The 24,547-nt window shown below is 40.6% G+C and overlaps 2 protein-coding genes across 3 annotated transcripts in view; one reads left to right on the top strand and one right to left on the bottom strand.

Annotated features, from left to right (window-relative positions):
• apbb2b (amyloid beta precursor protein binding family B member 2b) overlaps positions 1-15,738 on the top strand; it is a 35,278-nt gene extending 19,540 nt beyond the window's left edge. The window contains exons 5-18 of one of the 2 annotated variants that reach the window (XM_088373622.1): positions 903-1,147; positions 1,769-1,894; positions 2,672-2,743; positions 3,009-3,059; positions 4,908-4,993; positions 5,281-5,341; positions 7,213-7,359; positions 7,530-7,657; positions 11,133-11,247; positions 11,398-11,485; positions 11,567-11,647; positions 11,782-11,897; positions 12,095-12,274; positions 13,604-15,738. In XM_088373622.1, the coding sequence (XP_088229748.1) occupies positions 903-1,147; positions 1,769-1,894; positions 2,672-2,743; positions 3,009-3,059; positions 4,908-4,993; positions 5,281-5,341; positions 7,213-7,359; positions 7,530-7,657; positions 11,133-11,247; positions 11,398-11,485; positions 11,567-11,647; positions 11,782-11,897; positions 12,095-12,274; positions 13,604-13,774 (1,667 nt within the window). In that variant the 3' untranslated portion in view covers positions 13,775-15,738. The remainder of the gene's footprint in view (positions 1-902; positions 1,148-1,768; positions 1,895-2,671; positions 2,744-3,008; positions 3,060-4,907; positions 4,994-5,280; positions 5,342-7,212; positions 7,360-7,529; positions 7,658-11,132; positions 11,248-11,397; positions 11,486-11,566; positions 11,648-11,781; positions 11,898-12,094; positions 12,275-13,603) is intronic. The other variant, XM_088373623.1, reaches the window with a different exon arrangement.
• A 572-nt stretch (positions 15,739-16,310) lies between these two features.
• On the bottom strand, positions 16,311-22,410 carry LOC148399349 (protein NSUN7-like). Its single transcript, XM_088372666.1, has 12 exons — positions 22,365-22,410; positions 21,150-21,434; positions 20,581-20,639; positions 19,834-19,970; positions 19,610-19,762; positions 19,333-19,516; positions 18,586-18,799; positions 18,370-18,513; positions 18,199-18,300; positions 17,751-17,868; positions 17,097-17,217; positions 16,311-17,029 (listed from the first exon to the last, which is right to left on the bottom strand). The coding sequence occupies exons 1-12, from the start codon at positions 22,408-22,410 to the stop codon at positions 16,313-16,315; spliced, it is 2,280 nt and encodes a 759-aa protein (XP_088228792.1). The 3' UTR covers positions 16,311-16,312.
• Between the last annotated feature and the right edge of the window lie 2,137 nt (positions 22,411-24,547).

Genomic DNA, 24,547 nt, shown 5'->3' with positions numbered 1-24,547 from the left:
CAGAACTACTTGACCTCCCTTGCGTCATCCTGAGAGGTGTTTAGAATGTTTTGGTCAAGTAATTTAGTAAAATGAGAGAAAGTATCAGGAAAAACACAGCAAAATACAACCATAATCCAAAATATTTGATAGAAGTTGTGTTGGATCTTATTTAATTGGTGTAACTAATAAAGTCTTGGATGGTTTACCACCTTGTGGAGTTTTTAGCATCTTCACGAAGTTCACTCACACCAAAATCGTATAAAGAGCCGAGTGTGTAAATGTTTGCTACTTTCTGACGAGGGGACTTTTTGGAAGAGATGCTATAACTGTGATTTAAAGTTTGTTTCATCGCTACACCACGTCAGTGTGTGCGTTTGTGTCATCTTGCTACCTGCTGTATTTCCTCCAAATGTGTCACTGCCAAATAAATTACATCAGCCATCTGCTTGGTGTTGTCTAGATGTGCTCTTTATGCTACTGAGATGTTTAAATCTCTGTAAATTCTGAGCTTGTTCTGACATCTGCAATGAATCAAGGAAACTTTTTGGGCAAACCAAAAGCGACGCAAAACAAAAAATAAAAATAACAGATGTGCTCTGCCATCACATGTGGTGCATTCAAGCTGCGGTTTGTAAGCATGATGTCATTTCCTTTTTGCTTGTTTTGGCAAGTTTCACCAATGGAAAACAAAAAATGTTGCACAAGTAAGAGCGCATAATGAAAAAGTTGTCAAGCAGCAATCTTCTGCAAAACAAGCTTACGTTTGCTTCCTGCTTTCATTAGCCACCCATACAAATGACGTCTAAAAACATGTTAATTTGTTTTGCCATGAAATTATTCCTTGGATGGCTTTTGCCAGAAAAACAAACCGCTAATTACCCATCCGTTCTGTCAAATAACATCTTTCCTTTTCTTAACAGATATCTGGAATGAACAGTCATTCCAAACAGACCCGGACCTGCCGCCCGGATGGAAAAAGATCACAGACATGGCGGGTAACTACTACTGGCACATTCCCACGGGCGCTACCCAGTGGGAGAAACCCGTCAGCCACCCCGCACCCTCTGGACAGACAGAGCTCCAGGCGGCAGTTGTCCACACAAGCTCCACGCCACGTAAACAGTCGCTAGGTTCACTCAGCCCCTCCCCAACTCCTGACCAAGAGGTGAGAAACTGGGGAATGCAAACAAATGCTGTTATTTTAGACAATGCTTTTATTTAATTCTCCTTTGTGCTTGAAATAATCATAATACCTGGTTCGAGGAAACAAATGAAGCTACTGCAAAATAGGATAGAAAGATAAGCTTTTGAGAATTTTTAAATACAATGAGACAAATTACTGCCGTCGTATTGTAGCTTCTGAATGTGATTAGTTGACATTGCATGCAGTGAATTGAAAGTAGTTCCCAATAGTCATCATTGTTCGCCAACATATTATTATGCATGCATGTATGTGTGATATTTTAATTTCATCCGCCGTATCATTAGGTACACCTGCACAATCTAAGATTCAATGCAAGAACTCCATTAATTTTGCTCATATAAAGATGCTGAGATTTTTTTCTTGTAGTTTACTGCATTGCGTCTTACTGACAGCTGGGGCTTTTATTTTGTTTGCTGACAGTAGGCTCCCACATATTTGTGGTTTGCTTTTTACAGCTTTTACACCTTTTTTTTTTAATTAATAATTTAGTGAGTGTTTTTAAGACTTCCCTAGAAAAATCCTTTGACACTTACTACTCTCACCACTTTTTCTTTCCTGCGGTTTTCTTTTTTGTGTGTGTAGGCATGTCAGGCCGAGGTCTTCTTCAGGGGCTCCACCCGTTCTGGGAGCACCACCTCCGACAGCTCAGTGGAGCCTCTCCACGAACACATCCTGCCCACATGTGGATTTGTCAACAGCTGCTATTTTGTAAGGAACCTGCATGTTCCTCTTTTCCTGTCCTTGATAGACACAGTCTGAACATGCGGTGAGAATTAGTCCTAATGACGTGATCTATAGTTTCCTGTATACCCGACAACAAGAAACAACCTAACAAGACAAGCGAGCATTGAGAGCAAGGCAGGGAGAAGACGGTCAATAATCCCGTGAATACAAGACGAGTGAGACAATCAATCAGTCAGTCATGCGGAATGATGGATAGTCACAAAGAGGAAAGTAGATTGATAGAGAGCTGCTGCTGGTAGATAAAACATTGACTTAGATGGGATTGACTGATGTGGCAGAGAGATGGGCCACAAGAACATCCATCTGGTGAAGGTGTCAATGTTTACTGCCTTGCATTTCAATGCACCATCATGTGCACGCCACATTAAGCTGCTTCTTTTCACATTGTTAGCATACTAATGTAAATTTCAAAAAGCAATTTGAAGGTTTTCACGCCCGGGCCATTGGCGCGGATGTTTGAATTAGTATGATTCCACATCTCTGCTCTGTATTTGATATGCTTGACTAGCACAGGATAGAAAATGAGAATTTGTGGATTATTCATTTATTGACTTTTTTTCAATCTTCTTGAGCCACCCTAGTTATTGATCAGTAACGAGGACATGAGGAAAAATTAAATGAGTCGCGTATGTGTGTCACAGCTGTTTTTTTGTAACATGTTCAGAACTATTTTAATCACATTCTTCTTTTTGGAATTTGGTCCAGATAGCGTATTGAATTTTATGCCGTTTTTCTGTCCAGCCTCGCTCTACATCGCTACAGGGGATGTCAGATCAGGAGTGTACCCCCGAGCATCAAGAAGACAAAGACAAGGTGGGAAACTGTTGAATTCCCCTTCTTTCAATGAAACTCCTGCCGATTGTCATGTTTTTTTTTATATATTACTAATTCCAAATGGAAAGGTGAATGTTCAATGGGATTAAGGAACTTAAGTTTCTCCTCATTGTAACAAACACCATGTGTGCAGTGAGCAAGTTAGTTAACAGCTTTGTTCTGTCTGTCTCTCTCTCTCCTGACTCCCCCTTTCAACCTTGACCCCCAACTATATGTGTACTTGTGTTCTAAACACCATTTGTAGAAACACACGTGGGGTGATTTTGGCGGAAAGATTGATAGTGAGGTGTGGAAGGCAAGTATCATGCATTCAATGAGCCTTATTGCCACCCAAACTGAATGTGTGGATAAATGATGCTCGCCATTAACTGCCTGGACAGCATGTGCGGGCTAAAGCGCTAACATCAACCGGCCGAGCACAGCATTGTGTCATACGCTTGATGAGCAGAACCGTCTCGTGGCTGCTTCAGCAGCACACCGAACGAACGTGTGTCTTTCTTGTCTGTTCACTTAACCTTCCTGCTGCATAGACATGAATGTGTTGACACAGACTGTTTTCACATATTACGCAAACTGCCTTTACTTGATGTCTGAGCATGTCCTTGTACACATAAGCGCACCATTGCCGTCGCTCCATCCAACCAGAGCACTTTGGATGCATGCTGGTATGTCGTGTTTAACCATTTGTCCTTTTAGCCCTTCTCCCACATGCACACACAAGATTTTTTGGCCAAATATTCCACATACAATAAATTGCATTAAGATCGGCGCACTGTAAATTAGGGGTGGAGCAGTCAGATATTTTGACGCATTGATTTTAGCACTCTGAAGTGTCAGTTTGAGCTTGAAGTTGATTCAGACATTCTGCTTTTAACAAGTCTATTTAAATGATTTTAGTAAAAATGAGACTGGGAGCCCAACAAAGGCAACCATCAACTATCCAACCCAACCAATGCTTTGCTCAATCTGTTGGAATTTATGGCGCTTTTTCATTGACACCAATACGACGGCCTTACTTGGCCCAGACTTTTCAAAACTATCCCAGAGGTGGTTCTAAAACGTCAGCCGTCTGCGGCTACGTGAATCTGTGTAGTCGCTGTCATTGTCAAGGAACTCCACTGTGCAAGCCAAGTTCCTGTTGTTTTTTCCAGTCCTCTTGTAGTTATACTGCTGATAACTCTTACACATGCATTTGTAGAAATACATTTTTCTTGACACTAATTGCAGTCGAGTAAATACATTTACTCATATTTTGTTGGAACCCACACTGACAGGACTTTTGGAAAATGCTTTTAAAAGCCTCAATGTTCTACAAGACATCTCTCTTGATTTGCTGAGTAAAAATGTCCAAGAACATACAGGCTTTTCTTTTGCTGCATAAGTGCCACCTACAGTTCATACCAAAAAAAGAAAATGGGGGTGAAGGCAGGGAATAGATTATGGCTATGTGTCCAAGTTTGACATTTATTAGCCTACCAGAACTTTTCTAATGAGGTTTGGGAACAGCCAGAGCGGTACGAAGTGGTGTGCCTTTATGATGACGGAAAGTACAAAAAGCAAAAAGGTTTTTTTTTTCCAGCGCTTTAGTGCTTTGCTAACTTTTATACACTCAAGGGATAAATGGAACTAAGCATATGCAGTACATCAGTTTATTAGCGCTGAGCTCCTTCCTCTGGAAGGAGAGGAATAAAGATTAGCTGAATTAAAACAGAACATGTGGCGTATGAATGAGAGGTAGCGATAAAGTAGGAAGAGTTGAGGCTACAGGGAGAAGACAAAGTGAGGGCGGAGGACTTTAATACTGAATCAACTGTCCAGAGCAATGGTAGGTGTGGTAAGATGGCAAAAAAATGGACCGGACAGGTGGAGAAAAGAGTCTGGCGTATTATGTGAAAGCAAATTTTCTGCTTGGATGGCGGGGAAAGTTTGAGGCAGTGGTGAGGCATTGGCACTGAAGCGAAGAACAGGAAAAACACAACATAAAAATCGTTGACTCAGGCTTTTACAATTCATGCACCTGAGGGTTAAGGATAATGACCTCAGCATGCAATATTAGTGGTTTCATGTGTGAAGGGGGCTTTAAGGTCTTATGTGTGTTTTGCTTGTTTTCCTACATTCTGACTATATTGTTTATACACACCAGGACTTGCAAGCGGCCACGGTGAACCCTGACCCCAGTTTAAAGGAGTTTGAGGGTGCAACGCTTCGTTATGCATCATTAAAGTTAAGGTAAATTGACATTACTTTTTGCAACCCTCCTCCCATTGCTTTAAATTATTTTCTTGTGACTCAATTACCTGATGCTCCAACTACATCTGGTTAGTTTCTTCTATCTGCTGTTTAATCACTGTTAAATAACTTCCGATGAAGCAGGAAATTTACTCTCCCAATCAGGAAGTGGATGTCTGTTAGTGTAATGACTTCTCTGGTAAATTAGTGTTCAGTGGAGCTAATGGTCGCCACAGCAACACGACATCGTCACTATATTCCATATCTGCTTTTGACGTTTATTGCAGAAACCGTCCAGCAGTGGAAGAAGACGACTCCAGCAGTGGCAACAGTGACCCACAATCAAAGGTAAAGACTCAGAAATAGTTTGACTTGTCTGTGTTGGAGGCATTTGACACAAGTTCGATAGCACAACCTAGTGGTTAGGAAGTGCAGTGGCGCCACTTGCTTTCCTCTCTGCATTTATTTGCTCTGTGAGAACGGAAAATTACTGACGTTATTATGACGTAGTCTGAGGCCGGTTTGAAATGTGATTAGTTGAACAAACAGACACATTGCTAATAATGTTCAGCACTACTGAGTCCGAAGCCATGACAGCATATTTGGCCAAAGGTCGACACTACGGTATACTTGCAGAACTGACTATTTTTTTTAAATATCTTCTGCGATTAAATCCATTATTTAAATTTTTGTCAAAATAATGAGCTACACATTTGTGGTGGCATGACAGAGGAAAATCTACAAATGTCAGTTTGAGTTTAACTCGTTTTGATGTCCTGTCATTGTTTCAAACCAAACCGATTTGCCTTCCAAGGAAAAACACAAGCCTCACAGTGGTCTGTCTGGTCTGGTCAACAAATGAGTGCTTGAATGATGAACGTGTCCATCCGTCCTTGGGCAGAGAACAAGTCAAACAGTGCGATTTGAAGGAGGTTACTCTATGAAGAGCACGCTCAGGATTATAAATCGGGGTTATTTGCTCTCCTTTAATACTGGTCTGTGGATAATATGCTTATTGGAAAGACAACGAGCGCCTCCTGCAGGCTGTGGTGCTGCACTGCCTCCCCTGCTTCAAATGCAGAGTCACTATGCAGTGACATTCAGACGTCATAAATTTAAAGGTGATTTTTTTTTGTATGGCACTCATCCTGGAGCTTATTAGCATGTACAGGTATTATTGATATAGTCACATCCCAAGACTCATCGTACTGACTTGAGAGCCTTTTTTTTTGCAAATATGTGCCAGTCTTTATAGCCTGTGTACCTGCAATGAGTGTTGGAGTTAAGAGTGAGCCAGACACTCAACAGGCCCACTCACCCAAACATCCCTGAATAGAAAATGTAGAGTGGACTATGTGTTCCATAAATAAAACACATTGCTCTACTTTACAATCTGGGTCAGCCAGTGCACACTTTGCTCAGTCTTCAGATGGTACATCTGTTGTGTTTGCGTTTTTATCTTGGATCTCTTGTGTCTCAAGAGATGCTTGCTCTTGTATGTTGATAGCTGTCGGGCACATTTTAAATGTTAATTGCTCCAAATAATCTAGAGAAAGGTTGCAAGGCGGTCATCTCTATTGTTTGGGATCGTGACTATTTGTTGGATTGGGTTGGACAAGGTGACAGAGTCCTGTCTGAAAGGGCAATAAATATTTGATGGCGACGCGGCTCGCTCTGTTTGCTGTCTCCTATCTGTTTCAACCAAGATTAACATTTGTCTCTGTCTGATTACATTGTGAATTGACATCATTTGCGTCAGCGTTTGTTACAACTATCACAGGGAATGTAAATATGAAAGGTTAGCGCATGCCACAATGTCCTGTTTTAAAATAAACTTTTGAAATAAATTCACTCTGTCAGGTATGTCGACATGGCCGTTTTTCTCGTTGGATGATAATTACTCTACATGTACTACTTTTGGAGCTTTATGAGCTTAACGTGTCTTGAAACTAACTAGTGGAATTGATGGCGTGGTAATTAAGTCCTCAAGTGAAAAATGACTCTTAAGTTTCATTAGTGTACATGAATAAAACATTTTATCATTAAAAATGCAATATTTCCCATAAATTAATGTTTTTTGACTATGAATAAAAGACCCTCACGGATTCATGAATTTACCCGTGACACGTGACTCCATTTACAGAAACGTGACCTTTTGTTTTAACACGATGTATATACATCAAAATCATCTTATTTCTCCTTGTCTGTGTGCATCTCAGTGTTTTGCAGTCCGCTCTCTGGGATGGGTGGAAATGGCTGAGGAGGACTTGGCCCCTGGCAAGAGTAGCGTGGCTGTAAACAACTGCATACGACAGCTGTCCTACTCTAAAAACGACATCCGAGACACAGTCGGCATCTGGGGCGAGGTGAGGGAGCTTGTCAAATGTTTTGTGGCACTTTTATATCCACATTGAGAGCCAGACAAATGAAGTGACGTAATGTAAAGAAGGTCGTTCTCCATCCAGGTCCTGTCGCTGCCACTGCTTGTGAACGCTTATAATGCATGCCTTATAAATGTGTGTGTTCATGTGCGTAGGGGAAGGACATGTACCTCTTGCTGGAGAATAATATGTTGAACCTGGTGGACCCGATGGACCGCAGTGTCCTTCACTCTCAGCCAATCGCCAGTATCCGCGTCTGGGGTGTTGGCCGCGATAATGGCAGGTAGGTTACCGTGGCAACACAAGACCAACCTATAGCAGACCCATGCTCTAATATTTCTTAATACCGTGTTTTCCTAGTGGTTCATTTGTTGCATATTTTCTCAAGGTTTTAGTACTTTAACTAATAAAGCAAGGTCGTGAAATAATTGACATAGGGACTTGATGAAAATTCGTTTTGTTATGACAAAGCATTGTGTGAAAGGAAAGGCGGAATTACCGTTTTAATTATTTATGACAGAAAGACACCACAGACCAGCTGCCCTTCCTTTACTTTCACCTCTTTGTTCATTGCTGACAGAAGATAACCACTAGAGGGTGCTGTGTCCCACAGGAAGACACTAACTGTATTTGACAGTCTGCCAATTAATTCAGTAATAAAAAGGGATGTATAAAATAAATGACAATAACAGAGGGCAGCTTTGTGTAAAGCAAAGATTTGAGGGAATTGATTTGATTTATGTGGCCGACTTGTTAAACGATATCAAAATAGCACATTTCCTTTATCTTTTTGCATTGATTTGTGGTTTAGAAAATACTGCACAATGGTTTCCATGAAAAAACTAATGTTTCTGCGTACCATAAATATTGTTATCCTACTAAAGGAAAGCAATGTATGAATTTGAATAATGTACCAAATTCCCAGAACCAAAGAAATGCAAAGTGATGTTTAAACACATAAAACTTTTAAAACAGTTTGCATTTAAAACAAAAACAAACAATAAATCAAATAAAATATTATTAAATTGACACAAACTCATTTCAGTACAAATTGTATTTTGTAATAAAAAAAAAAGGCTGACAAACTTTAACTTTTAATGTGTTTGTTTTGAACTACGATAAGAATATAATATGGTCTCACGGTTCCTGACCATTTTTAGAGAACTACTCCCTCACATGGGGAAAAAAATCCAGTGCAGATGCTCAGATTGCGCAATAGCTCAAAAGATTTAATTCACAAATTTTGGCAGCCATCCATTTTCCCCAATTTATAACTGATTAATTTGTGCATTGCCGTTACAGTAAAAAAAGGCACTGGGGTTTTCATGCTGTCATGGCAACATTGCCACAACACTCACACGACTGCAGAGAACACACATACACACACATTCTAACACACACACAATTCAAAGGCGTGAGAAAAATCGACCTTGTGCTCCGCATGTTCTTAACCTTTATTTGTAGAATTCTTATTTGGAGAAGTGATAACATCTCAGTCAACTGCATCAGAGGGAGGAGGAAGAGGCGGCTCGGAAGGGAAGGATAGGGGAGGGGGTTGACTGAAGAAAGAGAGAGGGGGATAAGGCTGAAAGAGGGGGGGAGGTCTGCTTTACTACTCACTGGGTCTGCAGCATGCAGACACTCATAAGCAGAGCATCTCAAAGATTTCTTCCTAAAACAGGGGAACAAAACCACTGTGAGTATTCTTATCTACATTTTTGTTTTTTATTTTATAAAATAGTAGTAGGGACCAAAATGAGCAGACCAGATGGAGAGTTACTGTGCATGTAGGTCTTTTTATTCTTACAGGAACTTGTACTCAATGAGGTCTGTTGCTATGAGAGATACAAAATGCAAGCCATTACGGTTGTAAATATTTTATTTTCATTCAAAACAAAGTGTGAGTTCTCTGTATCAGCTGCCACTCCTCCCACGGACCGTGAAACTCATTCTCGCAATAGAAATGACCCTTGACATTTTTAGGAGCATTGGCATGAGATGCTGGGACTGTATTGGATATTGACACCTGAGTGATTCAAGTGAACCTTGTCTTTGTCTATGTTCTCCTCTCCCGACTCAGCTCTTCTACATTTATATAAATGGGCTTGCATCAATAGCTCCCTTTGGCACCATTCTTCCTTCTCACTGAACAACTTTATTCCAGAGGATTTTCATGTTTTGCTTGTAAATTTCTCCGATTTGATTTTTCCTCTAATGACGTGTTTTCACAGGCTCGGATTTATTTCTTGTTCACTGGGTTTGCGTGTTCACAACTTTTGGATTTTTTTTTTTGTAACAATGAGTTTCTAGGGTGCTACCACACATGGATAGTACATGTAAAGATGCAATAAAGGAAACATAAAAAAAAGTGTTAAATTAAACAACTAAATAAATACTTGTTTGACTACTTTTAAAACCAAAAACCTCTGAGCAGTCCTCGCCCCAGCTTGACCCATGTTGTCATGGTAACAGAAGCCATACAATGCATTCTCGCCCCATAGCCAAGAAGTTTCAACAAGTATCATTATTTATCAAATGTTATTCATTCTTTTTCATTTTTGTCTTTATGCGAGAATAACTGGCGACTTATTATTGAGACATTATCTTATCAAATAAAAGTATCCCCTATAAAAGTTAGTTTGAAAAAGAAGTTTAAAAGATTTGAACTAAATGTGATCAAGGTCAGAACCTGCTATAAAGTTGCATGTATTCAAACTTTGTCTTTGTCCTTGTCATCAACTATTTTAAGATTCAAATGTGCCATTAACATCTGGACGCTTTTTTTAGTAATTTAAAAACTCTTTATCTTCTGCTAACCTTTTCGCTTTCCCTCCCGGCCTCCGTGGATACAGAGAGAGGTAATCGCATTCCTCTTCTCTTCTTTTGCATCTCAATATCATCTTTGTCATTTCTTATTGTTTCATTTCCTCTGCGCCTCTTCAAAATGACTGTGTATGAAACAAACACATTGTAGACATCAAGGAAATGAGGGTGACCCCCTTGTGTCCTTTTCTGCCTACAAGCATGTTTTTGCAGTATGCACACAGACAGAGAGGAATGAAAAGATCATCCCCGAGGAGCCAGACTCTTTCTGCTTGTTAACGGGCAGATTTGTGTTTCCGCTGTCGTCAAACGAACTGAGGAAAAAAAAAAAAAAACCTCCAAGGAGGTTATTGCAGTGTAGCCTTCTTGAGTAAATGTCTTGGCATGTTTGTGAATTTCATGCTGTTTCTTTTCTCAGTAGTGGTCCAATTCCTTGCTCGCTCCTTCCTGTTGCCTTATGATCATCTATTCCCTCTTTTCAGTCCTGCCGTCTTACTTTATTCATCTCGCTCATGTCATGCTGCGTTATCGATCTTTACCTGGGTGGTGTGTTTGTGTAATTTTCAGACCAACAACAGTCAATAAAAAAAGCAAAAGCATTACAACCTTTTTTTTTTTTATATCAACACTTAGGCCTACTATGCGGTTATATTTTAATGTTTTGATGGTAATACTTGGTGTGGTGGCACTTTGTGTAAAAAATTGCAAGCTACCAACTTAGAAACTGGATTGTGACCCAAGCCCTCTATTAGATCCTTTAACATTAATAATCTTGATTAATTCAGAATCTTTTAGAAGGTCTTCCTAGATGAATGGAAGCACTTAGAACTCAAGTGAAAGAAATTCAATTCATCATTCATTTTTGCCTCCTGTACGTGTGATGTGTTTCTTGTTTGACTGGCGCTCACAAAATTACTGTACTATTTTCTTCACAGGGATTTTGCATACGTGGCACGAGATAAAAATACAAGGATCCTAAAATGTCATGTGTTCCGCTGTGACACGCCCGCCAAAGCTATTGCCACCAGCCTCCATGAGATCTGCTCCCGGGTAAGACGAGGCATATCTTTTTTATTCTCTTTAATTCTGTAGAATACCAGCGAAACATATTATTTTTTTATATATATAATAAAGAGATTAAGAAAGTACTGCATTCACCCGCCTCACCATTTCTTCACCCCATCCCTCAACCACATTCAGATTATGACGGAGCGAAAGAATGCCAAAGCGATGGCAGGAGGCTCTCTCCATGACCGGATTCAGGCGGGACTAGATCTCCCTTTACAAGGTTGGCACCTCACCATTTGAAATGCAATTCAAACCAAGCAAATTATTCAAATACTATTTAATTATGTTTTCTTATGGGCAGAATTCCCCACACCAAAGACTGAGTTGGTTCAAAAGTTTCAGGTGCTCTACCTCGGAATGATGCCTGTTGCCAGACCCATAGGTAGGTGGTTATCCAACCCATAATAAATAACTGTATTCAAAAAAAATAATAATGGGAACATTTGGAGAACAGGACAAATATTAAGAGTTAGTTTGTATTTGTACTAAAAATGTGACTTATGCTTCTCATCACAGGCATGGACATCCTAAATGGCGCAATAAGTAGTTTAGTTGGTTCTTCCAACAAAGAGGACTGGACTCCAGTGGCCCTCAATGTGGCCGATGCCACAGTCACCATCAGCAAAGACAAGGTCAGTTGCTCGTCTAATGAAAATTGAACAGCACCGCATATAAAAACAGCTTTATTCATTAAAAAAAAAAAAAGATTATGGATTTAAGCCGTAACACTCAAAGCTCATCTGCTCCAGTGGTCCGATTTATTAAGAGGTCACCTTTTTTTTTTTTTTTTTTTTAAAAAACGGGACTATTGACAATATCTCACAACCAGGATGAAGAGGAAGTGCTGGTGGAGTGCCGTGTACGTTTCCTGTCATTCATGGGCGTGGGACACGACGTGCGTACATTCGCCTTCATCATGGACGCCGGAGGCCATCGCTTCGACTGTCATGTCTTCTGGTGCGAACCCAACGCCGGAAGTGTGTCTGAGGCTGTTCAGGCTGCTTGTATGGTAAGTTGTTGAAGATTCTCCAGGTATTGGGGAAAGTGTGGCTCTCATGACAAAACGGATTAATGGGTTCTTCCCTGATCAGCATACTACCCCAACAAGTAATAAAATAGTTGTTCTGGAACATCAATGAAAAAAACTAGCTGCTTTCTCCCCGGGTGCCACGTTGGCATTTTACATATTTTTTCCAAGCTTGCTGCCCTGTGTAAAATGTACCAATGCACAATGAGGCTGTTGTAGTCAAATTAAAAATTTTCTCTTTTACAAGTTAATGTCAGGTAACTGTTTTGTGGCCCCTTTTGTTGAAAGGAGCTGTTGCAATTGCATACTTCTGACATAGCCATGCCCCACTTTTGTGAGTTGGGTCTAAAAGAGATGGGCTTTATGCCTCTCATGCACCAATTTGCTGCGTGAAAGTGGCTTATGCTGAAAATGGGAAGATAAAAAGTTATCTGCCTTGTAGGGCTATTACTACATTCGATTTATAAAAAGAAAATGGAAGGGCTGCATTCGGGGTATTATGCGTGCACTCAAGTCAGGAGTGATGAATTACTTTAGATGCAAGGCACGAAAAAATGCAGCCGCCCTTGAAATAAGTTACAGACTTTGTTGATTCGTAATTAAGAGACATAAAAGACGTTTGGAATCTCCCTCCATCCAAGTTTCATGTAAAAAATTTAATTTAAAAGAAAATATAACATTCAGGGAGGAACTAAATTATCTATTTCACTGCCAGGACATTTGACATATTATGTAGATGATGATGAGTAGTTTGGCTAGGGTGGCAGGGTGGGATGAAAGTACATACATACTTTTTAAATTGGTTTACTAATTTGAAGACGTTGCATGAATAAAAAGTGTCTTAAGGAAGTCCTGAAGGAAAAAGGAGGTCAGGAAGGTAGACATGCCAGAAAATGTGGGTCAGAAGAGGAATTAAGGCAGAAAAGAGGTCAAAAAGAAAGGACAAAAGGTCTAGCAAATAATGGACGCAAGGGATGTTTCAGGGATGCAAAAATAAAAAGCAAAACCAAAGAAGAAAGGCAGGAAAAGAACCTGGGAAAAAAAATTAAATGGACACTCCCCATGACATTTAACTGTGTGTATACATATATTTACAGTTTTATATATTACTTCCATGCACCCTGAGATATTACACACTCAGAACAGGCACACAAACATGCGCACTCACACTGGTCAACTAATTCACAATGACACGAGTCATCAGTCAGTGTGATTGATCAGCTTCCCCTTTAACACACGAATACACACTCGCTGAGCTGCGCTCTGCTGTCATATACACTCCGTTTGATTGACCCCTCCCCTTCCTCTCAGCTGCGGTATCAGAAGTGCTTGGTGGCGCGGCCGCTTTCCCAGAAGGCCTGCGGCTCGTCACCGCCGGGCGACTCTGTGTCCCGCCGGGTCTCGACCAGCGTCAAGCGGGGCGTCCTCTCCCTCATCGACACCCTCAAACAGAAGCGACCCGTCACAGAGTTACCGCAGTGACCGGGAAAGCACCGAGCGCTACCGACTTCCCCGGCCTTACCCTGCACCCGGTCACCATGGTAACCAACTACCCGCATCGCTGCAGAAAGTACCATGGATTCCTGTAACCATGGTAACACAGCTAAGACCCTCCGGAGTTTGGTCATGTTTCCCCCCCCTCGCCAAAAGCAAACCCCAAGACTCAATCATGCTCATCAGTGTGAGCGTATTTTCAATGTGAGACGGCAAATTGTGAACAGTGTACATAGAAGCGCCTCGCATCCCCCTCAGGACGGGGCAAGAAAGACGCCACGGCGTCGATTGGCCGTCGTTATTGCACGTGCTGCAGCATGACCTCGCACACTCGGCCAAGCTTGTTTACACCTACGTCGTCAGCGTTTGATGGCGCATCACCGATAGACATCAGTTCCACATAGACATCACCTCGAGCACTGAATTATACGACGACGCCCATTTGGGTGTGGAAAGAGTTGTAGAGATGCAGTTATACTCTTTCATGCTAAATAAAATGTCAGATTAATTGATAGGATAATGGATGGAATAATACATTCTAAAAATATTTGATAGTAATCTGTCTGCGTCATCCAATATGGCGAAAGCAAAGATTTTTCGGAGAAACGAGTCAACCTGCTACAGGCGCTGTCTATGTACTTATGTCTATGGTCTCCCCCCTTGCTCTCACACCTAACAGGCCGAAGACTGTAAAATGCGCTGGTTAAGGAAGTATGACCATGATGGCTCCAATGAACGAGGACATGATTTAAAAAAAAAAAAAAACATACGTTCCTCGACATGATCCCGCATGAAACTTCCTTTCCTAAACAAATATTACACTAGAGGCAATACCAGTACACCACTGCTGCTTTTACACACCGAAGGAGTCCGAAAAGACAGATAAACGGTCAAAAAACAAAAAAACGAGCGGTGACTTGTCACCCGAATCGTCCCCTCACATACTCGCCACTCGGATGATGACGGATGATAGCCATAATGGTGGAGGACGCACGAGACTGAGTGGGGTGACAGAGAGACTGCTGCTTTCGCACCCGGCAAATGTGGGCTTGCTACTGCTGCTGGAAGACGTGCTGCTCAGTGTCAGGACCCCGGCAATGTGCTTTTATACTTGTTGCTGTCATTTTATTCATATTGTGAGAAGGAAAAAAGAAAAAAGCAAATCCCACTGTTTTTTTTTAAGTGTTTTGACTTATCCATGCAACACACGCTATGAGAAATGAGCACATTCTTCCCATTGCCATTTTTTTTTGTCCGATTGAAATGTGAACAGGTTGTCAAATGTATGTACATAGTCTCCATGTAAGGTAACATTTGCCATTTATTGTTGTCATAAGCTATTCCTTTCATTTTGAATGCCTTATTTTATTTTATTGATTGCCTTTTATTTCTTTTTTTTTTTTTTAAGAACTTACCAAATGGCCAAAGTGTAAAATATAACTTGTAGATAAGAAAATGAGGAAAGCAAATAATGACTTTTTGGTCACAGTTGTCAATTAAGTTGACGCCTGATAAGCGATTATCTATGCATTCTTTTCATGGCAAGATTCATTACAAGGCCTTGCATGCCCCAGGACGACCGAGAGAAGACTGTATGTACTGAACAGAAATATTTTTATTTTATTTATTCTATTTTATAAAGGTATATACTGATTTTATTCATGGAGGGTGGTGAAGTCTCACTTTGACTTATTGTTTCAGTGCTCGCAACGCTCCAACAGGCTCCGCTTTGCAGTAAGAAAAAAAAAAAAAAGTGCAACTATTAACCAAGAGCTGGAAGTTCTCTGCTGGGGGAGGAGGAGGTTGCAGAGAACTCCCAGTGTCTCAAACAATAACAACAACACACACTCCATTTCCTGCCAATGGATGTGTAGGCTCCTGTTTGCTGCTCACCGATTTGTACACATTATCAATGTAACCAATTGTGAGAATAAACAGCATCTTAAAATGGACTCATCTGTCTGCATCTGATCTGCAACTTGACTGGTTTCAACCCAAAAGTTATTTGCTCTCTGGCCATGTTTGTAACACAAAACTTTGATCTAAAATCATTTTTCTCTAGTGAAATGAATGAAAATGTCAACAATTAGTTCCCAGCCCCACATTGTGCTCCTCTTGGTATGCTCGTCTTGGCCACCAGGGGACAGTATAATACAGATGTGTATGAAAAGTTATATTGGTTGTTTGGAGGATAAAGAATGTATGTCAGCGAGTGTTATATTGTCTGTCTACATATGTGGCTGATTTTGATTTTGTATTACTGCTAAATTATTTTACCACTAGAGTGAAGACGCTAACTACGATGTCACCTGCAATGACACGTCCACTCTAAAGCATTTAATGGCAGCAACCAATGGTCAGAGAGCTCTGGTGGCAATGTGCGTGATTATGATAGTGAGAAATTACAATATGAGCAGTATTCATGTTTTCTTTTTAACGTGACTGGCAAAATACATTTGTTGACATTTTAAATGATTTATTTTTGTTCATAATTACTCTGTAAAAATGTTTGATGCAGTTTTGTTATTAGATGAAGTTAAAACTTGACGAAGATGATGACGATGTAGACCTCTGAGCTTGCTGGGATGTGGAGGCTGAAGTCTGCTTGAGGTACGTGTCGCTCTCGCTGTTCATAGAGCTGCAGGTGAGCGAAAGGACCAAATCTGACATGATAGCCTCTTCGGTGGCCATTTCCTCCATGTAGCTCCTCACTAAACGTCCTTCTTTACTCGTAGTTGCCGGTCTTGCATTTGCCTTGTTGGACTGCGGCCTGTAAGGAGGGGAATCTTTTTTAGCAGAGGCTACGGATGACTCCAGCTTGGCTGCTGCATCAAACACGTGGTTGAAAGGTTTAGTGGAGGAGATCAGCTTGAGTGTCAGCCGAGGGATCTTTCTTGCTTTGCTTTTCACTTTACGCTTCTTGTGATGCGTCTGGGTTGTGACTTTCTTCTTCCTCTTCTTGAGGCCAGTTGAATGTTGCTCGGAGATCACCTTGGCGTGTTTGGACTTGATCTTATGTTTACGTCTTTTCTTCAGCACTTTCCTCTTGCATCCGGCTTTTCCATCCTCGTCCCCCTCAAGCTCTCCTTCAACTTTGTCCTTTTCCTGGTCTGAATGTCCCGCAGGATTCTTCTTGTTCTCCTTCTTTGTCTTTGGTTCTCCAGGGAAAATTCCATCCAGGAGACCTTTGGCCACTGCCCTCGCCAGCACTTCCTGGACCGTTTCGACCTTAGTTGGATCTGCCTGGAAAGCCATTACTTCAACTCAGGTCTGTTCTACTTGTCTTTTTCACACACGCTTCACAGTCTACCTTGCGAGACAAACGGGCCACGAAGCAGCCGTTGGTGACCGGAGAGGGTTCCAACCTGAAGAACTTGCAGGCTGCTGTGTCTCCAGACCGAGTGTCTTCAGGGAAAATAGGTCCATTCACCCTGAGGAAGCAACAGCAGTCACATGACAGGTAAAAATATATTGGAACATGCTTTAAATGTACATATAAAAAGTAAGTGTCACTATAGACTGCAAATAAGTTACGTCAAGCAAAAAACGGAAAAATTCAACAGTTCCCTCATCTCAAGCACATTTTTCTTCTATGGCTTAGAGAAAATCCATTATTAAGGTGACCGCCCCATCACTTTCAGTTTAAATGTGTGCCCAAAGGTTTTGTATTGAAGGCAAAATGCATCGTGAGTGACAGAATCCAACTAGCCGTGAAATCACAATTACGCCGCTTGAAGCGAAATGTGAGGAAGCCAAAGGCAGAAGAACTTCCCTGTAGATGGTTGCACACACTTGGCATGGAAGGAGGGACAACATATCTGCATTTAAACTACTCGCTGCGTCTGGCCTTGACTTGGGTTGTCTTTCTTCTACTTGTTATTGTATTTTATTTTATTATTAGAAATAGTAAAAACTAGCTATTGAAACACAAATTAGTGACAGACCCACATGATTGTGCGTTTACCTGAATGGCCGCAGTCTGGAGGGAGTGTGTGTTTTTTCCAACACTCTATTAACAAGCTGCTCATTTTCCTCGACATACACTGAACGTGTGCAGTAGAGCACGGTCTGAACCTGTGGGACTTGGAAAGAACGACGACAAGGATAAATTATTAGGAAATAGAACTATGGCATACCATTTACTCAATGGGGTTTGTTCCATTTAACATAGTTGAGGTGTGTTGTGCAAATGTTGCGGGCAGATTCTTAAGAAGGAAGGCATATTTATATTCATATAAATGCAAAAGCATAAATGTATTCATGCTTGGAGAGAGAATATTATTATTTTATTTTATCATATTATTATTATTATTATTATTATTATTATTATGGCATATAGCACTGCAAGCTTGGCTGATTGTTCAAGTCATTGCATCTCATCCATCTTGATTTGTGTGTGTGTGTGTGTTTACAGGTTAGAGCGCGGGCCAGTAGTCTTTCTTGCTGAGTTGTAAGTTTGCTTATGTTGCTCTGGGACATGAAACCACGAGACAGGTCCTGCAGCAGATTCCAGTCTGTCAAGAAAACAGAAATGTCTATCTAAGCATTTATCCATAGCCTTCTCATTGAGGATAATTGCACACCTCCATGTTCACGGTGGATGATGTCCACAGGATCACTGAGGGCAGACGACGAGCATTGAGGAAACACCACGATGACCTTTAAACGCTCAATCCCACAGTCCCACTCATCCAGACTGAAGAATGCTTCAGTGAGGACACGTACATCTGCAAGGTTTGAGCCTCACATCGAGATCTATTTTATATTTACTTACACGTTCTACCTCATTTATTGCTCACTTTTCACGTCCATGTGTTTCAGTAGCTCATGTAGGTCCTCAAGTTGAGATGCAGTGTGATCACCACCACACACCAGCACGCCGACTGACATAGCGGTCGCCACGATGGCCACGTGGGCCACAGTTAAGGCTGAGAAGGAACCCACCACCAGGACGTCGGTGCCGTTGAATAAGAGGGGGCATAATGCGCTCACTACCAAACTTGTGCTCCTGTCCTGCAAAGAGGCACACAACAGCGCGGTGAGTCGTGAATACAAACTCACACTATGGCCAAGTGTCTTTTTTTGTTCCAAAATATTTTTATCTGCATTTCTCACCTAATTTCAAGTTCACCAGGAGAAACTATCAAAAAAATGCTACTAATAATAAATCCCGTCATTATACCTCAACTTCAAAATCGCATCAGTCACAGTATTTTTGTCATACTCACTCATATAGTGGCAAAAAAGAAAAAAACTGGACATCAACAAACCTCATCCAAACTACTTGTCAGGGTCATGGGTCAAAATATTAGACTCAGCACTGCAACTAAAAAGAGTCATTTTGCCTCTTTCACCTACTTTAAAAAAGGGCCGACAAATGTTTAACTTGTTCAATATTTTTGCTCACATTTCCTTTTGTTTGTGTTCAACAGCAAGTTGAGCCAAATACATCTCTGACATACAAAAGAAAAAAAAAATTGCTCTTTGGGGTCTCCATTGAATGCTAGCTTAGATTTACTAATGGTCCGGCACACACACGTCACTACCTGTATGTTAAGTATGTGTGTCGCAGTGAGGTGTCTGAGCTGCTGGGAACCGAGTAACTTTTGGGGAAGGATGAATGTGTCGAGACAGAGGGGGTCTCTACTGAATGCAGTTTCACCGACTTCAGCCACATGGTCCACCTCGGACATCCCGCAAAGTTGCAACTCCTCACATACTTTCTCCACGCTGTTAACAATCAAAAGTGATTATTGAGGGTGGACAGTAATTTCTTTACGGTTCCACTTGATGTGTGGATCTGACATTGAAGTCAAGTTGGACCTGCTTTTGAGAGTGTTGACCCATGCGTAAAGAGGAAGACGTCTGGCTTGTTGTTGTTTGCTCCTCACGGGCTCTGACAAAATGCAAGAAATACTCCGCAGGCTGTGTTTGACCCTGCAGCGTGCCAGAGAGGCTGCCAGCTTGGTCTTACACCTGACACGCAAGCGTGCATGCGTTAGACACATTTTGGATTGTCAGATGTAAATGCTTCATCGCATACGCACTTGTGTAGCCTGCTTTCAAGATCTCTCACTTCTTGCTGAGGCTCGTCCCCTTCCTTTGTCGAACGCTCCCGCGGCATAAAGCTCCGATCACGGAAGTCACATAGCATCACCATTGCTAGTGGCAGGAGGCCATTCGGCTGAAAAGAAGATCAATTTGAGTTGGATTTGCAATTGTAATTGTTGAACAGGTTACGATTGTTGGCCCAGATAATTTTTTCAGGGTAACCAAACAAAAAAAAATCTATTGTGAAGTTTTGGATATAACTCTTGTATTTAATTCCAATGGATTGCAATGATGTGCACTGTATTTTTGTTTTCCGTGATTCTGTGAGGAGTCGCCATTATTATTATTTTTCTTCAACTTTTACCTCCCTGGTGTGCTTGATTGTCACTTTTACGGCCCATCAGCTTGTTAGTTTCGTTTCACTCACGCTCCTCAATGCAGTCGTTTGCTTTCTCCTACACACTCTCGTTGTCTGTGGATGTGTCCTCAGACATGTTTTATTGTGTCATTTACAGACTCCCAGTTGCCTCCATTACCAATCCATCATTTGACAACTGTAACTGGGTCGACGATATACACAGATGTGAATACAAATGGCCTTTTAAGTCCATCCTTCTTTCCCCCCCATTTTCTTATATGGTGGAGACCGACAACGCACAGCTATCTTACGAGGCAGTTTAATGGTCAGTGAGACTATCGTTAAAATTGTGTTTGGACTTTTCGTCACACAGTATGGGACTCACAATATTCTGCGCCATGTGGAAGTGGCTGTCCATCAGCATCTCCTCCAGTAACTCTTGGTCTGGTAGCAAAAAAACATGTAAATCGTTATTGAAGAACATACACTCACTGGCTACATGAGGTACAAGCGCTCAATACAAGAGCTGAATCAAAATTAGATTAATTGATTTTAAATTAATGGTGGTTAGGTTTCCAATGGTGTACATCTGCACTGTATCATATTGAGATATGTTTTCATTATTTTGATTTACTATTATTATGGCTGTTTTTTGTTTTTTTTTACAAACATTACAAATCTGTTGATGATATATTAACAAGTTTTTTTGCAATGCTAGTTTGATAGGGCAAACCTTAACATAATGGGAGTCTTATTGTTATGGCATTTTAAACGGATTTTTGTAAGAATTATGACAACATCTAAATACAACCAAAATGTAATTCTACTCATCTGGATTTCAAAATGAGACCAATGTGGCATGTTCTCTTCAGACTTGATGCTTAAATATTCGATTTGCTTATAAAAGAAACTTATAAAAAGGTATATATAGGATATTATCCTAATTTGATGTACATTTGAGAGTGCTGAAGGCTAGCTGAAAGGCCTGATGCTCAATTCTCTTGTCTCCGCCTCCTGGCAGAGACAGCGTGTCCGTCTTCTTCTCATAACTCAGAAACCGATGCCTTAGCGGCTTCTCCGTACGTAGATATTGGAAGATGGCCGCCGCCTGCAGGAAAGCTTGGTCTGATGGAGGAGGGATGTCGGAGAGGGTGATACCTAGGGAGAATAAAGACAAGGATGAAGTGGCAGAATAAAAGAAGAGGGATGTGATGACAATGCATGGTAAAGCATCATTTTCTTGTGTGAGCTGGAGTTTAGCCTAGAGATGACTTTGGGTGGGAAAATAAATAAATACATATATAAATAAATCATGGTTCACTTCTGAATTGCACAACCATGCATTTATTAAGACCCTCACACTTCTCCTTTTGCCTATTCACAATATTTTATACATCAATAGTCATCGATCATACGTAGATTTGATCTATAGTGAATAATGAATTATCCTCAGCTCGATCTCACCAAGTGGACGAGAGGCGAGTGCCTCCTTGGCCTCCATTAGCTTTTGACACGAGTTGACTATTCCTCTAGTTTGACATCCTTAGTGGAGCTATGCAGAGTGGACAAAGATAGAATGTGGAAGGTGACTGAGATGTAAGACATTTCACTTTTACTAACCACGTGAGCAATTACGACTATTGTTTGTTAAGTGAGCGAAACCCGAGGACTCGGATTATTGTGGTTTAAATAATCCACCTTTAGTTGTTTGTGAGTGTAAGACTCAGTCTGCAGGCTGCTGAGGGTAATTGGGCTCTTGCTGTTGCAATTAAACACACTCTTGGATTCCTGTGGCATTAATTAGTAATGGTCAGCACAGTCTTTGTGACCTGCCTCACTCATGACATACACACACGCACCACAGTATTGATGACATGACTTGACAATGAGGATTAAATTCCAAAATCCACTCACTTCTGATTAAAGTGGATTAATATTAATGCAGAGAAACATTGTGGGTCCAATCGGCTTTTACAGCCGTCAAGAATAGTTGGAATGGACCAAATGTGCAAAAATGAAAATGCATGAATATTAAAGATTTTTTTTGTTGTTGTGAGCACAGTCAGTGCTGCAGGAGAAGCTTTGGTTCTGGAAGAAGAGGCTACAGGAGATTAGTGTAATCTGCATAAGTGATGATGAGCTATTTAAAATCCTATAGCAGACTTTTACCTTTGTCATCCACAGTCCTCTCGGCAGAGCAGCACGTTTCCTCCATTCAGCTTTTCTCTATAGAGCTAGAGACCATTGAGAGTTGTCACAAACTAACTTGTCTGCCTAAAAGTAGTCCTTCGCCGCACTGTCCTGTTTAATAACCTTCCTTTCCTCTGCTGTGCATGATCAAGTGCTGGAACGTGGTCGCTCGAGTTTATAATGCCATGGCAACAATATGATAATGAGCAGAAGAACTACCATTTCAGATAGAGAGAGCACAATACATTATATTATTTATTTTATTTTTTATCAGGTAGATCTTGGATATTTTAATTTGTAAACATATTACTTACTCTTAATTTTTCAACCCATTAAAAGAGAACATAATGATGAGAGATCTGACTGATCTGTCTTGCAGTGATACATGCATGTCTGCATTTTTGGTTTGAAAAATACAACACTCACATTAATACAAAATCTGATGAAATTACATACAAAACTTATATTTTTATATTAAAATGCATTTAGGAACTATAAAGGAACTGTTCAAATTGTGTGTTGCAGTTGGAAATTGTGTACAATGGAACTGTACTGCCAATGGCAAATTTTGTTTACCCTAATTTTGCTGCAGTCAGAGATGCTTATTAGACCACACCGTGTCATGCAGGAGATTTCTAATAAATGTACGCCAACAATTTAAAAAAAATAATATAAGAATGTCTCTGTGTTGATTATAGTACGCGAAAAATATTATCTTTACAAAAGTTTTTTTTTTGTCTCCTGTTGAAATTTCCCACTCAAGGTCTCAAATAAGAGCGATTCTGCCACCTGCTGTCCGCAGCTCCACAGCACACCATCCAAAATTCCAAGGAGGCTAACAAAAAGTATACACCGTATAAACGGAAAGGAACTTAACTCAGATTCACAGTTTTTAAATTTTGGCTTGTTTAGTTGAACACAAAGCACAAGGCGTAAATTATTTTACACACCTTCTTCTTTGTAGTGAAAAAACATTGTGTCCATCACTTTTCATTGCTGGCATAGATAAATTACAATTATTCACAATTAAAAATTTTCTATTAAAGATTATAATTGCCATATGTTTAGTAAACAATCTTTCATGGCACTGGCACTGGTTGGTTATTTTCACACCCTACAAAACCCTTAATTTTGCATCATGGATTAATTTACATGTTTCATAACAATGACGTTTTCCATTTAATTTATTGCAGTGTTTACAATCTCCTTCAGTACAAAGGTTAGGCTGCATTAGGCAACAACATCATGGTGATCCCGTGGTTTTTCTTTCCTTCTTAGTTATAAAAAGTCTACACACCCCTCAAATGCCTTCTCTCTGTGAAATAACAAAACCATTAATGTGAAATATGACCTGTACAACTCCCCCCAAAAATAAAATTAAGGTCATAAATAAAAATAAACAACTGTGATAATGCGGTTGTACAAGTGTGTTGATTCTGAACACAGCCACATGGCCACTAAGAGAGTGTGCAGGCGGAAAAAGTTTAGAAATGATTATCGTGATCTTATTTAGTATTGCATCATGAAATTCCAGGAAGTTAACAGTGCTTGTAGACTTTTTCCATCCATTATTTATCAGTAAACATGTCACCTGGCATTAGTAGTTTAAATACAGGATGTACTCCCCCATTATACCAGCAGGGCGAGGAATTTTTCAATAGTACTCCAGCACAAATGGGGAGCTACAAAATATTGGAATAGGCTATGTAAGCAGTGAGCTATAAAGAATATATTAAATCTTGTTTTTGCTATTTTCCATAATTTGGTTTAATATCAAGTGCAGTGACCATTGAAAATGAAGGGCTTAATCAGTGAGTGGAAAAAGCATGGCATGGTTTTCATCCAAATGAACTTCATTTGTCCACGGGTGGGAGTCCAGCTGGAGAGATTATCCCGTCCAACACGCGTCATCATTGTCGCCTCACAACAGGACTCTGCTTGCTTTGTGCAGTGCGTGTTGTGTTTGTGTGTGGCCACATTTGTGTGTGTGTGCGTTAACAACACCATATTCAATAATCGGCCCAGCTGGGGATGGCGGGTCATGTGGGCTTAAGCCAACCTGGAATTTTCTCAATAAAGGTCTAATCTTAAACAGGAAACTGTACAATGCTGCTTTAAGGCTGTCTTGCTTTTCTTATTGCACTTATGCATCATAGTCTTAA

This window comes from Syngnathus floridae, chromosome 4, assembly GCF_059516105.1.
Source record: "Syngnathus floridae isolate MCC-2025c chromosome 4, RoL_Sflo_1.0, whole genome shotgun sequence".
Lineage (NCBI taxonomy): Eukaryota > Metazoa > Chordata > Actinopteri > Syngnathiformes > Syngnathidae > Syngnathus > Syngnathus floridae.
Note: the sequence above shows the minus strand (reverse complement) of the source record. Positions and strands in the feature narration are given on the sequence as shown.

Bases quoted from the DNA above. Each gene is read 5' to 3' on its own strand.
- LOC148399349 (XM_088372666.1), bottom strand. From the start codon at position 22,410: ATGGAGGAAACGTGCTGCTCTGCCGAGAGGACTGTGGATGACAAAG. The intron at 21,435-22,364 runs GTAAAAGTCTGC...AGCTCACACAAG, and splicing joins GAGGACTGTGGATGACAAAG to AAAATGATGCTTTACCATGC. The intron at 19,971-20,580 runs GTGAGTCCCATA...TCTTCTTTTCAG, and splicing joins TCCACATGGCGCAGAATATT to CCGAATGGCCTCCTGCCACT.